Consider the following 21,111-nt stretch of genomic DNA (forward strand, 5'->3'; position numbering starts at 1 on the left):
GCAATGTTTTTCCCGTAAGCATGGACCTAAATAATAGGTAGGTATATATTCCATGAGATTAATAATGAAAAGTTATTTTCCCAAATACAATAAAATATAAGTTTATGGTTAAACTTTAAACCACATGAAGGTTGATACTAAATTACAGTAACTCTTAAAGGTAAGGAAGTTTTAGATTTTTAATAAGCAAATGTTTTATACCGAAGTTATAACAATGTCCTACAAAATGCAAACGTGAAGCCACTGCCACAACATACACGACTTCTTTGGCATTGTCCATATTTTACTACTCTACAAGGATACCTCTCGTTGCTGAAATGGCCAAGCCCAAGCTGCCCGTGTTCGCCCCATCCCCACGCATACAGGTCACCAGCAGCTGAAAACATTAGATCTTTAGCATGAATAAAAGGATCAAAGCTCTCCACAAACCATCAACAGCGGCAGAGTGCTCGGATCCAGCAGATATGGAAACTACTGTGTTTTTCCAGCCCTTGTACTCTGTAAAACTTGGTGTTCGACCTTTCGCTTATGCTGCAACATTTGTCACAGATCATATTCTTGTTTGAAACAAACAAAGAAATAAAGGAAAAACGAACCATCTAGAGGATCCGAGTTGACCATGCCAATTAGTCCCCCAAGAAATAGCTTCCCCGTCCTCTGCAGGACACTACTTACAAAAACGGGTTAAAATGGTACCAGGGTGTGGTACCTGTAAGACCAAGGCCATGGTTCCAGCCGAGAGAAACTTGGTGGAACTTAAGCTCTTCGCTTCCGAGGAACGGTACGTAAGCACCCGATTGATCATCAAATGCTTTTCCCCAGAGATAAAGCTGGCCACTGCCTGCCAAAAGATGGAAAAGATTTCCTGGAAAAACGAATTTTCTTTGAGGACTCACCACTCAAAGCTGCACTGTGGTCTCCATTTGCTGCCACAATCGAAACAGTGTAGGAGTCGAGCGATGGAATTGCTAGTGGAGATGCCACTTTGTTAAGCTCTTCGGACGAAAGGCTGCCGAGCTGACCACGCTTGGCTAGTCCAAAAGCTTTGACAACTCGGCCATCACCTTCTCCTGCATCCCTCATTGTCAGAAGATAAAAGAGAAAGAAACAGATACATAGATTCACTCACGATTTGGATGCAAAGCACGCAAGCAGGCAAGAAGGAAATTTTTACCGGAGAGAACCAGTGTGTGGCGCATTCCACAGGCAACTTTGAAAGCATTGGAAAGAGCCAGAACTTTACAGGGAGTTCCTCGACTTACAATGTCTCCATGGCCGAGTTGTCCAAAAGCTCCATCTCCTCAGGTGAAAAGCTCCCCGGATTCTTGGGGGGAAAAGAAAAGAAGAAGAAAAGTCACAAAGAAAGAAGAAAAGAATTGATCTATCTTACCAGTGACAAATGCGGTGTGGTTCCATCCAGCAGCTACTTCGCAAACTCTGTGACCTCCAGAAAATTCTACTACACTTGGAAGAACAACAACAGCGGCAGCATCCTTCTCGGAATCGCCTTCGTGACCAATCAATCCTCGCCCCCACGTCGCCACACGTCCATCTCCATAAAAGAGAGATCAATCCAGAGTCAAACAAAATCTCGCGAAAACCATACCCAAAATCGCTGCGGCATGGGCGCCTCCACAAGCCATGTCCAGAATTCGATCCATGGCTTGTGGCAGCAGTGCGTCGATCATCGTCCCAATCCAAGCTGGCCCTGCGTTCCCGCCCGGCCATAGCCAAGCCCTAAAATTCAAATCTGGAAGAGTTCACAAGGAAAATGGAATTATAGCTTCACTTATTTTGAGAACTATAGCTTCACTTGTTTGGATCACCCACTCAAATGGAAATATAGCTTCACTGGTTCGGATCACCACTCCATGGAACTTTGTTTGAGATCACTACCCAAGGAATCAACAAAGCAGTCCCTGAGGAATGCCACAATGTCGTCCATTTCTTCCGGCTCCTTGAACCAGTGCCCGTCAAGCTCGGCACCGACGTACTCCTTCCACGTCAAGTTCTTCACCATCGCAGCCTTGAGCACGTCACGCGCTTGCCTCCCAAACTTCACGTCCACCATCTCATCGTCGGTGCCATGTCCCAGGAAAACCGGCGTCTCCTCAACCCCGCCACCTTGAATCTCTTAGCCCAAGCTTTCCACGAAAATGGGAAGAGACCTCTGCGAGAGAACCGAGTTCTTCCACTTCGTCCGCGAAAGGAAGCCATCCGCTAGCACCCACGAATCCCCCGAGCTTGTGGCTTCCTCCCAGCAGGACGTGGAGCGCCGTGGCTTGTCCCTGGCTGATACCGCCCAGCACCACCTTGGCGGCGTCACCACCGAGACGCGCGACCTCGTCTTGGATCACCCCACGCACGAACTCCACCGAGCTCTTCAATCCGGGGACCTGGAGGTGCTTGTTCTTGCTTATGTCCGTCAGCGACGGCGCATCAAACCAGGCGCTCATCGCCTCCAAGAACTGGCTCGACCAGAGAGTTTGCGCGCTTGGGAACACCCAGCGAACGCCTGGGAAGTGGGCAAACAGCGACTGCCCGCTGGACGTGGTCATACCTTGGAGGTCTTCCACAAACTCCTCCCCGTTACTGCCGCGGCCGTGGAGAAGAATGACCGTGTGCGTGTGCTGCTCCACAGCGTCAAGGACGTGCACACCGAAACCCATTGTTGCTTTAAGCCCTAGAGAAAGAAACCAAGCTAAATAGCAAGGGCTTTCAAGAGTGGATAGAACACAGTGCAGCTTTTGATTTTTATTTTCTAGCAAATTCTAGGCAGTCTCGAGGTTTGACAATGAAAAGCCTGATCAATCGTGCCTACTAACCGTTCCAAGTTCGACTTTATGTATTATACGCTTTGTCTGAAGACCATAACAACTTACATTTACATGCATGGCAAGATTGAAGTTATGTAGTTGTTGCGGCAGGCGTCAACTCTATCAAACTTTGAGCAGCACATGGCTTTGATCCTAAATATTTAAATAGTTTGAATATTTTTTCAAAATAAATGCCATAAAACATTATTAGGAAAATTTGCAGAATATATTAGTAAATTACAGTCATTTTGAATAGTAAATAATGTTGGTAATTCACAATAATTATCTTTATGGCAATTAGTATTAGTAGCTCAGATGGATTCTTTATTATCATATAAAACCAGATTACCATCAAGTTGTAAGACTAGAAAGCAATTTTGAAAACATTTTCATAAGACTTTTAGTTTTCCAAATTAAAGTATTTTCTGAATATAATACAAGGCTACAAGTAGAATCCAATAGCAAAGATTTTTACCATTTGGAAATATCAAAAAGTTAACTTAAAACCAAAAAATCAAAGTATTAGTTTTAAGATTGCAGTAAAAATCATCAAACTAGAAGTTATAATATAATTATTTTTGCAATAAAAGTCCAGGACTGCCTCTGAGTTTAAATTGTATAAAATAATTAACAGAAAAAAAGTCAGATAAATTTTCTTTAAAGAACTAATCCTACCATATAAAAGATTTTCAAAACCTAATTTTAAACTTTCACCATAAACAGTTTCAGGTGTAGATGTAATACTACATTGATACTTTGTTTAATAATGATATCAACGAATCCATTAGAAGTACATTAATATATTACCATATGTTATCAAGTAAGGTTTTTTATATTTTATTTTAGTTAATACATTTTCACAGATTCTACAATATTATCAATATCATGTGGATTTAATATTCCAATTCTTCCAAAAGTTTCATGTTTATTTGGAGCAGTAGTAAATTTTATACTTAAAAAAGTAAATAAAACATAAAAAGTGATAAATATGGACTATAAGCCATTATAGATATTATTATGAAGGTATTTATCTAACCTAAAAAAATGATTCATGCTTATGTACCATTTCTTGCATATGAAGATGCCAAGTTTCTATTGGGCTTGGTCTTAATACAGGTACCACACTCTCATACTATCTTAACCTGTTTGGAGAAAGGGGAATTTGGGGACTAATCTGCATGCCTGATCAATTTGGATCCTCTTAATGGTTTTGTCGTTATTTATTTAGTAAAATAAAAATAATAATCTGTGATAAAATATTACAGCATTTATAAGTGGGAGATTGAACATCAAATTTACAGCATGGTACAACATTCCATAGGTGCTAGATATGAGTACTTTGCTGTTGTTGATGGTTTATGGAGAGCTTTATTCTTTCAATTCAGGCTAAAGCTCTAATGTTTTCAACTACTGGTGAATTGTATACTTTTGGCAAACATGAGCAGCTTGGGTAGGGGTATTCCTGTAGAGTCTTAGAAGTTGGATAATGCTAAAGAAATTATGTATATTGTGGCAAATGGTTTCATATTAACACAAATTTTTTTGTAGTATTGCTAGCATGATACTATCTTTGTAGGGGGCATTCCCAAATGTATAATTGGGATAGGATGGCTGATTGCCTTAGAAATTAGACTAATGCCAATTATACCATGTTGCTACTTGTTCTATCATATGTGTTCCCAAATGTATAACAGGGATAGAATGGGGATTGCCTTTGAAATTAGTCTAATACTAAATAGGTGATGTTTTTGGTTTGCTTAAGCAAACCTGTAGGATGGTAGTGGATATATTTAGAAATATGCTTAGATATTTTATGATATTCTACCATCTAATGATTGTTATATATTTAGATTAATCTTGTATTTATAATTTATAAACATTTTTATAATATATAAATTTTCATAAACCCTCCTAGTATATTAATTTTTATTCTATAATTTAATGCAATAAAATTAATTTTGCATTTATAAATTACAAACATGCTTATAATTATAAACTTTATTTGATCAATTGGATTAATAAGTAAGAATAATACTACTATTAAGAAAACCAAGTGTTACTACATGCAACGTGTAGCAACTTATTGTAATTTTGATTCCCAATCTAATTAAATTTATTACAAACCTAAAATACAAGAATAAATTTTATGTATTTATATTTTAATACCTTTCAATTACTTCCAGAATTAATATATTCATATTTTATAAATAGATACAAATTATGATTCAAAAATTTTAAGTATTTTTAAAACTTTATATGATAGTTTTAAAATCATTATTTAAGGTAATTATGTTGGAAAAAGAGCAAACGCTTTTTGGGGAAGACATGACGAGTTTAGCTGTTTGAACACCTTGCAACAAGAGAGCTGCCACATAGGCAGCAGGGCAGAGTAGACACTTCGTCAATTCTTTAAATTAAAATGCAATTTCACGAGCAAAATCACTGCTTTTCCTTTCGTTCTCTTTTCGAAGTTCCCATATTTTCAACAGTGTTGAGATCCTGAAACCAAAAAGTGATGAATCAAACAGATGATTTGCATTTAGCGTTACCTGTTTTAGGTTCCTCCAGAACTTTTTCTGCTCTATGCACTCTCTCCCAAGCCTCTCGAGCCTGCAAGATGTTAAAAGTTAGTATCATGACCTCAGTAGCTCTTTTCCTCACTTGTTTTTGCCAGTTTGTCGAGAGGGTAACGATTGTGAGGAGAGTCGCTTGAGTTGCAATGCCGCAAACTATGCCAATCCACAAACCCTGTAAAGAGAGTCAGAAAACTAAGATGCACGAGGAGAAAGTCAGACATACCCTTCCCTTCAGATCGAAGAAGAAAGCCAAAACTGATCCCAATGGTAAACCCACAATATAATATGCTCCAAGGTTTGCAACGGCGCCTAAACCTTGCCATCCACAGCCTCTAGCTACACCTGCATACAATCAAAGTTTAGCTAGAGAAAAACTTAAAACAACAAGCGAGGACCTGAAAAAATCCCTTGAATAGGATCCAGAACACTTATGAGTGTTGTAAGTGGCATTAAGCTTGCTACGTACTTGACGACCTCCTCCTCGTTGCTGAAGGCATATCCCAAGACGTTCCGCGTCGAGAGCAACAGTGTAGCAACTAGGCAGGAATCCAAAAGTCCAATGCTAATTGTCACACATACTGCAGTCTTTGCGGACACTGGGTGCCCAGCTCCAAGTTCATTTGACACTCGAGTGCTGCCAAAGGAAAAACTTATAAAATTGCAAAGGAAAAAAAAGCTTTTTGAGTCAATTCTCTTACCTTGCTGCCGCACTCAGGCCATAAGGAACCATATAGCACAGAGACAATGTGTTTAATCTGCAACAGAACAGATGAGGACCACAAACTCTAGTTTCCCACAAACTTACATAATCGAGAAAGCTGACGTTTCAAGTTGAGGGTTGGGCAAAATTCCGGAAAGAAGTACGAGAGTTTCGAACGACCAGTACTCAAAGCTGCCAGAACACGAAAAATTCAGCACTGCTTTAAACCATAGAACACTTTCTTACCAGATCATAACCGCCGAAGGTATAGCGAGCCGGAAAAAGCCTCTGAAGTCTTGAAAAGCCTCCGCCGAGAAAGTGGTCCACGTCTTCTGACATGTCTTCGAGAACTTGACATAGCTCGCCAGTAGTATGGCATTGAGCCAGTTGGAAAAAGTCGCTGCTATGGCGGCCCCCTTGATACCAAACTCAAGCTTGTAGACAAAAACCCAGCACAGTGGAATGTGGACACACAGCGTGAACAGCGAGCACAACATCATCGGGATCACGGCACTCTGCGTCTGTAGGAACTTGACAAGCGGCTGGAGAGCCGAGTAGGCAACCAGTCCCGGGATCAACCATCGAGCGTAGATCCCAGCGTTGTAAGAGATGACCGGATCCTGTCCCAGGGCCTTGAGAAGATGTTCCACGTTGAGCCACACGACGGCAATCGGTACGCATAGGATGAGGAGGACTACAACAGCTCTTTGTAGATAAATGCCAAGTAAGTGATACTGCCGTGCTCCAAACGCTTGTCCGCAAAGAGTTTCAATACCACTGGCCATGCCCATCTAGACAAAAAAAGTGTCAACAACAAAACTGTGAGCGACACGCCCTGACACGATAGATACAGATTGAAAGGCTGACTGGGAGGACAAAATAACCAGTCAAGACGATAAACTAAAGGACAAGGAAGCATATGTGAGCCATACGTACCAGAAAAAAACCCTCAAACATCAAATAGGAAACTCCAACTTACATGTTTCACACGAAGAACACACTAGGAAGCGAGAATGAAAACGAAAAATCTCTTCGCGATGATGCAAAAGTTATGCGGTTGAAATGCTCTAGCTCTCGAATTTCGCCGAATTTCGACACGTACCAGGAAGCTGAAGCCAGTGACAACGCAAAAGGACGTGGCGAGGGAAGCGCTGGCGAGCTGGAGCTCCCCCAAGTGCCCCACGAGCATGACCGACGTGACCTGGATCAAAAACTGGAGGAGATTGACGCAGATCATCGGCAGCGCAATGTAGCACTGGCGCTTCACCTCCTCCCACAGCACCAATCGGTCCTCCTCCTCGAGGCAATCCAATGCTCTGCCGCTGTCAGCCTTGCGATCGTCATTCTTGAGCGCCGGCGCCGCCGATCCGGAGCTCTCTGTGCATGGTGTGGATTCCTCGCCGGGCAGCAGCGCCACGCGAAGATCCGCGGCCATGACCTAAAATAAGAATTGCGCTAGGCGCCAATTCCACCGCCTTCTCTCGAGCTTAGAACCCTACAATTCCAATGCCCAAGAGTGGCATTATTAGAATTTCCAAAGGAGCAAAGAATTAGCGAGCACATACCCCTGTCAATATCACTAATCGGAGTTCCTGCCATACACGAGTTCTTCCTTCCTTTCGTCCTTTTGTCTGGATCCTTTAAAGTAGTTGTCGCGGTGGACAGGGTTCGAACCTATGACTTTCTGCTCTGGAAACAGATGCTCTATCCACTGAACTATAAGCTCTTAGAATTTACTAGATATTTACTAATAAGTATAATTAATTTTATTAGGGAATGCCGCGTCAATCTCAATGGAATTTTCCAGCTCCAGCTCTTGGCCAGTCAAGAGAAGCATCTGGATTGTGTTCTGTGCGACCACGCATTTGGAGTGCTGTGGTTTTCTCGTCGTCGCGATTCCAGTGGTATCAACATGTCTTTCCTCTTCAGATATACTACACAGCTCTTCGCATTTTCCAGTTCCAGAGTTTTCTTCCGATGTTTTCTTGTGCTGGTCAGTGACTGAGAAAACATTGTACCGTCGCACCTCCCGCCCAAGCCCATGGTTTTTTACTCCTTGCCTTTCTTATGCTGCTCCCACCACTGGAATATTTGATATCTCTCTCGACCATCCAGGCGATCCCTAAACCTCAATGGATTCTTGCCGACCTCCAACACACATCCATGAATCTTGTCACGTATGTTGAATCGCCGGACGAAGGGGGAGCGGCGAGTGAACGCAAAAGTTCCATGAGAACCGCTGAACTTTGGTGGAACAGCACTGACGACGAGTGTTTCCATTCCTGACCGGAATGGGGCACTGCTCTTTCATCGATGCCTGCCACAGAGTGTTATCCATGGAGGCTTTCGAGCAAGGTAGCGCGTTCAGGTAAGTTTTCTTTTTAACTTTGTTCGTTCTTAACTCTACATTGTTCCCAGCTTGGAATGGTGGTCGTTAATTGAGTCACTCGGTGTCCCAAGCTTGAGATCTCCGTCTTCAGTAAAACAATTTTCGTTCCTATGACCAGTGTCAGCTCTAAGCGTTCGCGACACGGTTTCTTCCTTATGGTATCAAAGTAAGCGCTTACTCTTTACGATTTTTTTTTTTTTTTTTAAATAAAATTTCTAGCTCAAACAATCAAGGTTGTGAGAGGAAGTGAGATGCTTGCAAACCAGCTTACAAGTGTTGAAAATTCTGATTGTACAGGGACAAGCAGTCCAATTTAAGGTACAAGCCAAATATGTTTTCAAGCCAAATGTACCAAGCAATCACACCAGAGTCTTGGTGCTCGCATATCCAAAAGCAAATTCTCTCCTTTATATCCGCAGTTCTCCTTAAGTAAATCTCAGGAGGACTCATGCAATGAGACGAGGCAACTGTATGGCATTTTCTCGTTTCATGCTCTTGCTAATACTTCTCTCCCTCTGTGCTCTTCCCGAGTTGTATAACGCTGCGGATTTTACTCGTCAGCGCCCCAATTCCATAACACCGGGGATCCGAATGTTCTTGTTCAAGGAAATCGTCAAGCTGATTGATGGCATACCAAGGCATCTATCTTACTACAAAGAGATGGGATTTATAACGATGCATCTCCCCACCGGAGATGGTAGGCTCGCAGAGGTTGCCATCCTCTGGGGAGAGCTGGAGAGGCCTTGGTACAAAGAAATTATGTGCAGTATATTTCCCACAGTGGGAATCCAGGCTCCAGCAGTTGCCCTGCAAAGAAATTTCAGGAAGCTCCTCGCTATCATGATGCATGATATTGCGAATCATCTTCATGGCAGTGTTGAGGTCATCCAGGGAAGATACACTATGAGCTACACAGTTGCTGAAAAGAATAATAACGTAGACACGGTTTCAACAGGATTGGGCGATCCAAAAACTGCGTCTAGTAACAACATTACCAATGTTTATAATATTAATCAGTTCCAACATGATCCGGATTGGGGATTTTATAATGCTCCAAACTGTGATATCTACAAGACATGCCGGCGATCAGCTCCTCATGGATTCCACCAGGGTGTGCTGAGGATTGGAGAGGTGTTGGTCTCAACCAATGGGGAATATTTTGCCAAGATCCAAAACGATTGCAACTTTGTGGTTTACAAAGGCGATGCTATGAAGGATGATACGAGTCATCCAGTCTGGGATAGTGGCACGGTTGGAGCTGGAGCTGGATGTTTTGTTCGCTTGCAAATGGATGGCAACCTTGTTTTGTATGATCAGAACTTTAAGGTGATATGGACATACGGCTTCTATTGTAAGAGGCCTTGTTGGTTGGCACTGGCCTTGTGCTTGCAAAACAATGGTCTTCTTACAGTGGAAAATACTGATGGGGAAAGAATGACCTTATGGTTCAGCAAGCCTGGATTTCACCATTGACATAGCAGATGTTGTAGCAGTTAACTTAAATTTTGCAATTTTAAAACTTTATCACTGATACTAATTTCTGCTAGACCGAGCCTAAAAGTGTTTGCTAAATCAAAATCTACTGGCTTTTCATATATACGAGACTAGAATGTGGAGCAGCAAGGGCGACGAGTGTTTCCAACTGGATGGAGAGTGATTCATCGAGCAAGTTTTCGATTTTTCTGAAGTTGGTAGTGCATTCTTCTGGTAAGTTTTCTTTCGTTTTTAATTTCCTACATTGTGCCAGCTGATCGTTTGAGTTTCTTTGGGGGCTTTCAACTCCCAAGCTCAAGAGATCTCTGTCTTCACTAAACATTGTTTTTTTCCTGTCGCCAGGCTCAACTCTAAATATCATTACTTTTCGGTTATATAGTATCAGTGTAACATCAAGTCTCTGCCAACTATGATTGGAGCTTCCACGAGAAATAAATCTTTCCTCAGTAATTCTTACTGTAAGAATACCATTATGTTACAAGCAAGGCCAGTCCCAATCAGCAAGGCCTCCTACAATAGAAGCTGTACAACCGGATCGTGTAATTCTCTTGAAACTTTATTTTCAGTAATGATTTAACTTAGTGTATCTTCCCGCTAGCGTGAAATTTCTTTGCAGCCCAAATTCTCTCCACATAGGATGGCAACCCCATGGCTTTATAGTAAGATAGATCCTAGGCAATGTTGTCAATCAACTTGGATGCTCACGAGTAAAGTCCGTGGCATTACAGAACTCGAGAGAACGAGCGCCAAAACTCTGGTGTGAATTGTTTGGTACATTTGGTGCAGAGGACTACGCAAAGCAAGCATGTAACTTCTACAATGAAAACATTTCAAAATAGTGGGTCTGCATCGGGTCTGTCCTGTATAATCCTGTTTTAACTTACCTCATTTATTCGAACATCTTTGCCTTGGCATTAATTAAATTCCTTTACTAAGGATCCCACCTATCTTACCAACTCTAGCTTGATCAATACTTAGGTCCAGCTATTTATTATATAACCAACAAGGTTTTACTCCACATATTCTCAAACTTTCTCTCCATCCCTCTCCTTATGTTAGATTGAACTTAAAAAAATTTAATCCAAATATAAATAATAAATGGTAAATATACTTATCTGTAGTTTTAAGTTTACAAATAAGTTCATGTAATTATATCAAATTTATTTGGAGTTTGATTGTATCAAAAGGTATAAAATATCTTGATTAAAATTAATCGCGACTACCAGAAATGCGATGAATCGATCTTCTTGCTGCAGCAAAAGCAAAAGCCCACCGTCGTAAACGGGACGCTGGAAATCCTCCTCCACCTGGGCGATCCCTCGGAGAAGTCACACACCCCCGCCAGCGCCGAGTCCTCGCAGTAGCCCACAACGTAGAGCAAATCCCCGGCCGTGGCACACGCCAGCTGAAAGAAGCCCAGCCGCGATCCAAAGCTCAGCGGGCACAGCTCGCTCGTCGCCGTCACCTCCACCCACGCATCCCTCTTCCTCTCCAAAAACTTGTAAACCCGGATGCACAGCCGGTCCGACTCGCACGACGCCGCCACCAAGTGAAGATAGCCGTGAAACTCCACGATCACCGCGTCCTCGGCCCGCTCAAACGGGAACATACTGTACTCCTCCCAGAACCCCTCTGCGGCGTCGAATCCCAGCAGCACGATCCGGTACTCGACCTGCTCAAACCCATACGGATCCACCCCCGCGTCGATCTCGTCCTCCACCAGCACGAAGAACTTCTCGTCCCGGACCGAGCACGCGTACTTGGAGTCCCTCGAGTCGCGCAGCTTTGGATGCCCCTCGCCAACCTCCTCCCAGTCGCAGTCGGTCGGGCAGTAGAGCCGCGTCCCCCAGCCGTCGCAGCTCGAGGCCACCAGCAAGTGGTGGCACCGCGAGTGGGACGCATCGTCGCCCAGGAACGTCCACACCACCGGCGTCACCGGCTCGCGGGAGCGCGGGTATCCCGAGTAGGCCACCGTTCGCTTCCTCCTCGTGATCGGGCTAAACACGTCGATCAACAGGTCCCTGCACGGCTCCTGCATCACGTAAACCAGCCCGCCGGTGCTCGAGACCACCGTCCAGCGAGGTCCCGAGTGGTTCTTCACCAGGAAGTCGAGAGGGACGCTGTACCACCTATCCGTTTCCGGGTCGTAGGCATGGAGGTCGTCCTTCACTGTGTCGTCCAGTGTCGTGGAGACGAACAGCCACGGAGGTTGCGACGACACTGCCTGCTCGAAGTGAGGGGACTCGATCAGCTTCTGCCAGCGCTTGCACACTGTTCTAGCCCGGACCACCCCTGCCCACGGTAGCCGCTCGAAAACACGTACCCAGACATCGTCGGGAACATATGATTGACAAGCCATTGACGACGAGCTAGCGACTTCTTCTTCTTTGAAGACTTCACCATACTCGAGCTCTCTGGCAGCACTTGTCCCTGTCCCTGTATCTACTCCTTGTCCTGTTTTTTCCACTTCCACTCGAGCTATTTCCTCGAGACTGGAAGTAGTTCTCTCGGCCAAGTCTGCCATTGTTTCTCCTGTCCCTATGTACACTTGGAACTTCAGTCCACACTAGTATACAAGTGCGTCTCTTCGTAGCGGAGAGGCACCAGTCAACCAACGGTCCAGATCTATAGCTACAAATTAAAAAGAAACCTGGAAAGTACAGTAAAAAATCAGCAGCCAGCAGAACTGTACCTGCCATGGCTGCTCCTGTGATGTTTAGAGCTATATGAAGCAGTAAGAAGCCTGCGAGCAAACTGATGTTTAGCATTCTACTATTAGAGGCTCAGAAGTACCTGAGAGTTTCTCTTTTCGGAAGCATCAGGAGTGCCGCAAATTCAAGCTGGACCTCTGAGCGCGAAGAAGATAGTTTACATTACACCAGTTCCGCGTAAAGCCTCTGGAGGAACCGCTGCTCCATGGCAGCAATGTGCGCCTGCCTTATTGAGGCTGGATTATGCACATTCAGAGCAGGCTGTTGGAGCAAGCTTATAAGGGTGTTAACGCGTGCTCGGTCACCTGCCTTTGCGTGCATGTGAACGAGCAGCTCCAGTATTGGTATCTAGAAGTAGAAAAACAACATGTCATTCATCTTGTGACTACATGCGAAGAGAAACATAGAAACATACTCACCTCCCATACACAGTCGAAGTACAATGCAGCGTCCTGATCGACAATGAGCGGATTCGCCTGTAAAATCTGGAAGGCAGACTCATAGTCTGGATCAGGAAGACACTGACAAAGAATGGCAGCCTGTAACTGTGCACCAATTTCCTTGCACGCAGCAATCATTCTTGTTATCTGATCAAGCATTAGCATCAGAAAAAACTGTATAGCACGCACAACAGGCGGCAAAAATAATGCAAAAATGTCAGCCAGAAATAGCACTTACCACCCAAGGAGTAAAGAATTCACGGGCCATGGATGCCACCCGATCGCAATAGAAGCTACTCCGAACAGCGCCGGCCTACAAAAGCGCACAGTCATCGTTTGGAAGCTCAGCAAACAACTGGAGCACTAGCAACACAAAAAGGAAAAAATTAACATGCCTGCATTCACCACAGCCTTCCAGGAGACAATCCAGAGCCTTCAGAAGCGAGCAAGCTAATGACAAGAAAAAAGATTCCTGTGATGGAAACCACCATTGGAAAAAAGTACCGTCAAAACTTTTTTCTCCCAAGCCGCCCTCTCGCTGCTTAAAAGATTTAGAAAAATAAAATATGGATGCATGCACACTGAACTCAAGCACAGCCACCCTACGTAAATGCAGAGAGAGTAGAATACGCACCTCTAGATAGAATTGTAGAGAGCTCAGGTACGCATGATCCACAAATGCGAGATCCGCAAGACCAAGTAGCCATCGAGAGCCCCGGGAGTCGTGCCTTGCGCCTTTCGAAAGTTCCAGCAGCCGTTGTAGCAACGAATGAAACATCTCTCCCCAGTCGCCAGATGTCCTGAGAGCTTGACTTTTGGAGTCCGCAGCAGCGCTAGCCATACGAGCCAAGGCGCCATACCTTGCCAATTCTACCGGCGGTGCTGCGTGCCATCTGTTTATCCAGCCTGCTAGGAGATTTTCCACAACCTCCAAAACTCGAACACTGGAGAGTTTGGAGACGACTGGCAGCACCTTCATCCCCGGAAGTAAACACCCATCTTTCGTGCTGAAAGACAAAGTCATCAACTCCTCGAACTTCCGAAGGATCTCGTCTTCCCGCGCATGCGTTTGGCCAAGGCACATAGGCATCAGAACGCCAAGGATTGCTGCTTCCCTGAACACTGAGGCAACGTCCTTGTGATCCATAAACTGCCTCCGTTGAGCCCAGCTACAAAGCTCCAGCACTAGAGACCATCGTTCCTCATCAGCAATCCGCACCACAATGTACACTACGGCGTCACTGCTGAGATATCCTTCGGCCCTTTCAGGTAAGGCCACTCCAAGACTATCACCGCCACCACCTGTCCTATCTACAAACCATAGGAAGAGCTCACTGTCGATTGCCTCGGGATAAATGCGCTTGGCCAGATCATACAGTTGCCTAGCCAGATTGTAATCCTTTCCTCTGTCCAGAGCATCGAAGGCCCTTAGCTGCACTGCTTTCGCTATACTTTCAGCTGACATTTCAAATGTTGGCGAAGTAGCGTGCTCGACCGAAGCTAAATTACCACCCTGTAGAATGTCTAGAAGAATCAACCCACTTTTTACAGCTTCCCCTTTGTCAGGTGGAGAGACCGTTTCCCCTTCTTTGCTGTCTGACATGAATTCCGGGGAGACCAACTTTTTCTTGCAAGCCAGCTTCCAGCACCAAGACTCCTCGAGGGTGCAACAAAAGTAGACGGTGAACTGCTGCAATCGTGGTAGCAATTGGAGGTCTTCATCTCCACCTGAATCCCTGACCTCCGAACTGACGTTGGACACAAGCTGCATCAAGAACTGTACAGCCTCCTTGTTATCCTGGAACTGTTCACTAAAGCGCTGCAACGAATCGAAAGAAGCTCCTTCAATCACCCTTCGCAGAATGTTGCACGCAGCAACTTTACAACGGACTGATGCAGGCAGTGTGAAGTCTTTTTCCAGAGAGAGGCAGTATTCCCAAGGCAAGCGATGGGCTAAGACATCATCAGCCAGAACTTTCACCAGACCTTTATCTTCAACAGCATCCTGTCCCAGCTTCGCTCGGTAACCATTCGAAACCTGTTTCGTATGATCCTGGCCGCTCTCAAAACTAATACCGTTCTGCTTGACTCTATGATCCACCTTCTTATGAGGACTTTCCTCGTTCACCCCATTGCAATGATCGGAAAGCACGGTTTGATTCTTTCTTTTACTCGAAACCCGGCTCCTTTCGCAAATGAGAACGGCTTCCACTTCGTCTCGTTCTGTCTGGTGCTGCACTGCTCCTGAACTAGCCACGGCTCTACAAGCAACTATAAACCCATGAAGCCGGTCTTCAGGGACAGGGGACGACTCGTAACCATCTGCTAGAGAGGCACACTTGCTAAACAGGTCGTGTGCTTTTTTTATCCTTCCCCGCATGAAGTGTGATTCTGCAACGTCGAACAAGATCTGGCACAGACCATCCTCCTGCAGCCCATCCATCACAACCCCGTTTGGCACCGCCTTCCCCACCTTTTTCTTTGTCCTGTCAACCTTATCAACCTTGTCCCCCACGGAAGCCAGAACATCCTCCAAGAACCTGACCGAGGGGCCCTCCTGTTCCGATTCTCCGCTTACCGGCAACAATCCATCTTGAAAAATCTCTGCAGGCTCACCTGTGGCTGCATCACGAGCACGAACTGCCGGGCTCGCCATGGAAAGCCTCAAAGCCTCGGGTGCTAGAGCTTTGTGGATCACCCAGCGATGGAAGTTACACTCGTGGAACAGGGACCTATCCTTGTCATACTTTACCGAAGCTCTGAGGAGCAGCGACTGGAGATGCCTCGGAACAAGTACCTCGATGTCCTCAAGGCTAAACCGTGCTGCCGATGCGACCCTGACCGCTCTCTCGCAGAGCAACGACGCTGTTTTAGCAGCCCTCGATGGTGCTGGTGCCGCCGCAGCACCGCCCTGAGGATCCTACGAAGATAAAAGAGAGAAGAAATCCAGTCAGCTCATAGCAATGCAGCAAATTTTCTAGATATCACAACAAAAATGCGATGCAATGCAGAGAAGAGCGTACCGGTTCTTTCCTCGACAGCTTGTGATTCGCCACAGCCTGCTCCAAAAACATATTGACAAGCTCGGCATGCCCGGGAGACAAAGCCCTGCCGCTCGCCAATCCATCCAAATGCTCCTCCAATCTCTGCGGAATCAGCACGAACTCAATCCATAATCCAGCCACGTCCGCCTTCCCGCCGCCGCCGTCTGGAGCCACCATCACTCCCTCCAACCCTAATTCCACGGCCAGGCCACCAGATTACCATTCCTACACCAATCCCGGCCGCATTGTCGACCAAATTCCAGCCGCCGGCGCCACTGCCTGGCATGAAATCGGTGACCTAGACGCCCGCTCGAGCAGCAGCAGCGCTTCGAGACGACGCCCCGGGAAAGAGAGAGAACAAGATTGGATCATCGGGACACCATAAACCCTAAGAGGAGGAGCCACAGACACGATACAGGTGCCTCGACGGCTCTGTGAAGAACAGAGCAAAATGCAAAGCCCTGCCCTAGTTATATAGGGTTAGAGCTGCGGTGCCGCGCGGGTGCCGCCCGCACTGGAGGTGTCGGGTTCGAATCTAGTGCTTGACATATTAAAAGGATACTTAGCATCTCCCAAGTTTCTTGGAAGCACACATTTAATACCGACACGTGTCACATCTTTCTTTATTCGAAAGCCCTAAAACTGCGTAAAAGCGTAACACGTGTCAATCTGTGACTGTGCCAAGTGTCAAGCCTTGACACGTGTTCCCTCCAGATCGTTCTCTTTTCAAAGACCACCGGCCCTAGCTCTCTAGCGAGGAGTGATTCTTTTTCTTGATCGATCAACAAGGCGCTGCGATTCAATCGATTAATCTCACCGAGGTGTGTAATCGCTAGTAGCTAGCGCCTAGTAAAACTTACTCTAGGAATCCCTTGATGGGGAAAAATTCGAGCTCCACGCAACCGCCTCCACAAATGCTGGGGGAGATGGCCAAAGAAGGCGCTCTCTCCGATCCCGCCGTGGTGGATCTGGACGGGACGAAATCCGTCGGCGACGCCCTACAAAATGGTAAGCCTGGTGACCTTGACGACGTTTGGTCGATGATATCGGCAAATGGCCACTCCGAGAAGCCCGAAAATCGAAAGAAGCTTTGCATTCTTAGCCTGGATGGAGGGGGAATGCGCGGACTGATCGGCTCAAGAATTCTATGTCGACTGGAAGCATTTCTCCAGGTAAACTTATTTCTTTCTTTTATAGCTAAAACTTTAGTTTTCTCTCGATTGACTTTATAACACTCCGAAGTTTTCTTCTTCCATAGCTATGGACTTTATAAGTTGAACTTCTCTTGTCTTTGCAGGAGAAAACGATGGCAAGAGTTAGACTCTGTGACTACTTTGATCTTCTCGCTGGAACCAGCACTGGAGCTCTGATAGCTCTCATGCTCGCGACACCAGACGAGGCTGGCGAGCCACTCTTCACGGCGCAGGAGTGCTGCCGGTTCTACGCCGTGAACGGCCGCCATATCTTCCAGCGGAGATGGTACGATCCTTTTCATTTCTCCGTGCGGCAGATGTATAGGCCGAAGTACTCTCCTCGGAGATTGGAAAAATTGCTCAAGGACTATCTCGTTCGAGACGGGAGGGAGCTTACGCTGAGAGACACTCTCAAACCGGTGCTTGTGACGGCGTTCGACATCTCTCAGGCGACTCCTTTCTTTTTTGTGCGCCAGGCAGCCATGAAGGACGAGAGCAAAAACTTCCGGTAAATCCCCACCTTTGTCTTTTGCCTTTAAACAATTTGTTTGTTCATTTTCATTCCAGGCTTTGGGAAGTCTGCCGTGCCACGGTTGCAGCACCGACATACTTTCGTCCGGCTCATGTTACTTCAGTGGATGGTAAAGTCTCAGCAACACTAATTGATGGAGCAGTCGTGCAAAACAATCCGGTACCGGGCACCTCTTAGTTTTGTTGCTCCACTGAATGGCTTCGCTGTTGGCTTTTCAGGCGCTTGTTGCAGTCACTCATGCTTGGAGCAACAACACGGATTTCCCTGAAGCGACTGGTCTCCAAGACGTGATGGTACTTGTTTAAAGAGAACTTTGCTTTTTCGTACGTAGAGATGGTGTGGTGGCTTTGTCACCGTGTGCTTCATTAATCGCGGAGGGATCTTTTGCAGGTCTTGTCGCTTGGTGCGGGCCAGCTCGACGAAAGATACGAGCTTGACGCTGCCAAGAAATGGGGATTAGCAGGATGGATGCGTCCTCTACTCAACATTATGATGGACGGCACCGCAGGTAAGAGAATTATCGCTAGAAACTCTTAGAAACTCGCATCTCTCATGTGTCTTTGTTAAATCCAGATACTGTGGACTATCAATTGTCATCCGCGTTTGCTGGATACGATTGCTCTGACAATTACTTGCGAATCCAGGCACGTTTTTTGCATTTAGTCTACATGGCTTGTTTTCTTATTCTTGTCTTGTTCGTCTTGGCAGCTCTCCGGCCTGCCTAAGAGCATGGCGTACATGGACTGCGCGAGCCAGAAAAACATCGAAGACTTGACACGCCTCACGGACGAGCTCTTGATGCAAAAGGCCGTGGCACGAAATGCTTTCGGAGAGAAGATTGTCCTGGAAGAGACGTATGAGCAGCGCTTGTCGTGGTTTGCGGACCAGCTGATAGAGCAGAAGAAGCTCCATTCTACTTCGGCGTCTGGGGATAGAGCGCAGCCCAAGGGAGGAGACTCGACGCCGGGGCATTTAGGACGCCTCGTCTCGCCGGTCCTAAGTCACTTGCTCCAGCATCAAAGAAGCCAAAGCGGTGATCTTTAGAATGGTTTGTTTTTATGCTTTTCTTATCCCCGGAAGCTGAATCTCCAGGTGGACGTGGAAGATTTGACGACCGACGCTGCTCGTTATAGAACACACAGATGTGAGTTCAAGTTTAAGCTGGATTCTTGCTTCCCGTCTCACTCCACTGCAGTTTACAGATATACAAGAGTTCAGACGAGACTTATTCTTTTCATACACTCAAGCGAAAGAAATAGTTAACGGGACTTTTCGCCCCGGCTTGAAAGGATTTTGATTTGGTAACTTTTTAAGTTCATACGTTTTTCTCACTCTTTTTGTTGCTGAATTGTTGCTGAAGCTCGCCAAAGTGTTGATGTTTAGAATGGTTCGTTTGTGAGAGTTAAATGCGGTGATCTTCCGGTGGATTTCCAAGGATGTGGAAGAATAGAACGCAAAGATGTGAGTTTTAAGTTCAAGTTGGATTCTTACTCACTCCATTGCAGCATACAGATTTTCAGCGAGTGTTCGTTCTTGAAACAAACAATTAAATTTTGATTCGGTAACTTTCAAGTTCAGGCAAAGCATTGAAGCTACCGAGTTTTTCTCCGCCTCCTCAATATACATCTACATGCCACTGCTTGTTCCTTTTCCAGCCAGAGAGTTTCTCATGCCAAGAATCCCCGCAAAGCTTCCTGAAAGTCTCTTGAATCCCCTCCATCATCTCCTCCCTCCCGCAAAAGTAAATATGTCCTCCACTTTCGAGCAGCTCCAACACCTCCTTGCCTCTCTCCTTGATCCTGTGCTGGACGTAGAACTTCCCTCCACTTCGATCCACCATCTCTCGACTCAGCGCAAGATCATACCGAAAGCTACTCGGGAAGTCCCTCGCGATCCTCTCGAACTCGTCGTGATACAAGAGACTCTTAGAGCTGGCGACGCCGAGGAACAGCCACGCCAGTCCATCAAACTTGAAAGGCACCTCCTCGACGAACATCCGGCGAAGAAATCCTCGAAACGGCGCCACTCCAGTTCCAGTTCCAACCATGATCTGAGCTCCTCGCGGATTTTCCTCGTTGAGCAGTAGCGAGCTTCCAAACGGGCCAACGATGCGAACTTGATCTCCGGGACGAGCGTCGCAGAGGAAGTTGCTACAAATCCCCGGTATGGTCGAGTTTGGATCGTTTGGATCATAGCTCACGATTCTCTTGACGCACAGGCTCGCGGTTCTCCCGGACAAATCATCGCCATACCTTGATGACGCGAGAGAGTACAAGCGATTTGGAGGAGGAGCTCCGGGTCTCTTTGGATTCGTCCCTGGCGGGAGAATTCCGTACGATTGTCCCTCCCAGAAAGGAATGTTGCCTCCATGGTCGATCACAATGTGGTACGTGTCTCCTCCATTTTCTCCAGTGGTGAGGCGATGGACGGACTCGATCGTAGCGACGTAGGGCGATTTGCGCGTGTAGAGATTGGTGGGCGCTTTCTTGAGAAGCTCCAAGCTTCGCGGAAGAACAAGCCGCCTCATTAGGAACCCTAAGAACAGACTGCCTCAATTTAAAGGCCTTTCACCTTTGTCAGTACCTTTTATCCTTTCTTCATTTAAACTTAATTGATTTTCCTTTTGTCTAGGGTTGATCACCAAGTAGGATTTGCAGATGGGGAGTTTGTTTGTGATGACGACAATGGAGGCTAACATGGTGAAAGGTTCTCCCAAAGATTCTAGAAGCAAATCTAGCAAGGATAAGGAACTGCCATCACCAAAGGATCAACCAAAACCGTCGGTGAAATCATGGATGGTTCAATTATAAATTATTATGTAAGGAAAATATCTATCAATATATCTGGATGTCATAATACTTCTATAGTTTGCAAGGTTACCATTGGATCTGGATCCGATTGGTAACTTATTTTGCCACACGATGTCAAGCCCCCATTCTTGAAAGCCTGGATTATGGTGGCATAAGCAAATCCATTACCAAAGAAACTAACTCTCCTAGGAAGAAGAAGCAAAGTTGATATTAATCTGAAGTGAGGAACATCAAATGGTTTTCTCATGGAAACCTTAATTTCTAATTAAAATATTAATTTATATATTTTAATTCGAAAAATATAAAACTTATAGAAAGTGATAATTTTATTATTAAAAGATTTAGTGGCATTATCTCAATTCAGTATGTTATAAGTGTGGATTATCAATCATGTTCACAAGAATTG

At 45.6% G+C, this 21,111-nt stretch overlaps 5 protein-coding genes and 1 pseudogene across 10 annotated transcripts; 1 reads left to right on the top strand and 5 right to left on the bottom strand.

Moving 5' to 3' along the window:
* Window positions 1-161: 161 nt before the first annotated feature.
* Window positions 162-2,071, bottom strand: LOC9634824 (annotated as a pseudogene).
* A 40-nt stretch (window positions 2,072-2,111) lies between these two features.
* Window positions 2,112-2,669, bottom strand: LOC112349657 (acyl-protein thioesterase 1-like). Its single transcript, XM_024684461.1, has one exon. It carries the CDS (start codon window positions 2,667-2,669, stop codon window positions 2,112-2,114), a length of 558 nt encoding a protein of 185 aa, XP_024540229.1.
* A 2,537-nt stretch (window positions 2,670-5,206) lies between these two features.
* Window positions 5,207-7,619, bottom strand: LOC9634825 (protein DETOXIFICATION 16). Its single transcript, XM_002979544.2, has 9 exons — window positions 7,195-7,619; window positions 6,339-6,883; window positions 6,198-6,284; window positions 6,091-6,147; window positions 5,788-6,026; window positions 5,616-5,734; window positions 5,478-5,564; window positions 5,366-5,426; window positions 5,207-5,315 (listed from the first exon to the last, which is right to left on the bottom strand). The coding sequence occupies exons 1-9, from the start codon at window positions 7,525-7,527 to the stop codon at window positions 5,299-5,301; spliced, it is 1,545 nt and encodes a 514-aa protein (XP_002979590.1). The 5' UTR covers window positions 7,528-7,619; the 3' UTR covers window positions 5,207-5,298.
* A 4,872-nt stretch (window positions 7,620-12,491) lies between these two features.
* Window positions 12,492-16,593, bottom strand: LOC9634489. Of its 4 annotated transcripts, none has more exons than XM_024684526.1 (7): window positions 16,150-16,593; window positions 13,761-16,046; window positions 13,365-13,439; window positions 13,106-13,273; window positions 12,769-13,034; window positions 12,668-12,718; window positions 12,492-12,606 (listed from the first exon to the last, which is right to left on the bottom strand). In XM_024684526.1, exons 1-5 carry the CDS (start codon window positions 16,345-16,347, stop codon window positions 12,849-12,851), a joined length of 2,913 nt encoding a protein of 970 aa, XP_024540294.1. In that variant the 5' UTR covers window positions 16,348-16,593; the 3' UTR covers window positions 12,492-12,606; window positions 12,668-12,718; window positions 12,769-12,848. The 4 variants fall into 4 exon arrangements, with proteins under 4 accessions (XP_024540294.1, XP_024540295.1, XP_024540293.1 ...); XM_024684527.1 differs by having other exon boundaries at window positions 12,524-12,600; XM_024684525.1 differs by having other exon boundaries at window positions 12,548-12,718.
* A 219-nt stretch (window positions 16,594-16,812) lies between these two features.
* Window positions 16,813-19,226, top strand: LOC9635118 (probable inactive patatin-like protein 9). 3 transcript variants are annotated; one of them, XM_024684583.1, is made up of 10 exons: window positions 16,813-16,991; window positions 17,036-17,342; window positions 17,468-17,871; window positions 17,931-18,054; window positions 18,114-18,188; window positions 18,286-18,403; window positions 18,469-18,539; window positions 18,604-18,928; window positions 18,988-19,039; window positions 19,091-19,226. In XM_024684583.1, the coding sequence occupies exons 2-9, from the start codon at window positions 17,046-17,048 to the stop codon at window positions 19,026-19,028; spliced, it is 1,455 nt and encodes a 484-aa protein (XP_024540351.1). In that variant the 5' UTR covers window positions 16,813-16,991; window positions 17,036-17,045; the 3' UTR covers window positions 19,029-19,039; window positions 19,091-19,226. The 3 variants fall into 3 exon arrangements, with proteins under 3 accessions (XP_024540351.1, XP_024540350.1, XP_024540352.1); XM_024684582.1 differs by having other exon boundaries at window positions 16,813-17,342; XM_024684584.1 differs by having other exon boundaries at window positions 16,813-17,342; window positions 19,098-19,226.
* Window positions 19,227-19,357: 131 nt separating this feature from the next.
* Window positions 19,358-20,525, bottom strand: LOC9634490 (ferredoxin--NADP reductase, root-type isozyme, chloroplastic). The gene has a single exon (XM_002979546.2). It carries the CDS (start codon window positions 20,420-20,422, stop codon window positions 19,511-19,513), a length of 912 nt encoding a protein of 303 aa, XP_002979592.1. The 5' UTR covers window positions 20,423-20,525; the 3' UTR covers window positions 19,358-19,510.
* Between the last annotated feature and the right edge of the window lie 586 nt (window positions 20,526-21,111).

This window comes from Selaginella moellendorffii, unplaced genomic scaffold (assembly GCF_000143415.4).
Source record: "Selaginella moellendorffii unplaced genomic scaffold, v1.0 SELMOscaffold_41, whole genome shotgun sequence".
NCBI lineage: Eukaryota > Viridiplantae > Streptophyta > Lycopodiopsida > Selaginellales > Selaginellaceae > Selaginella > Selaginella moellendorffii.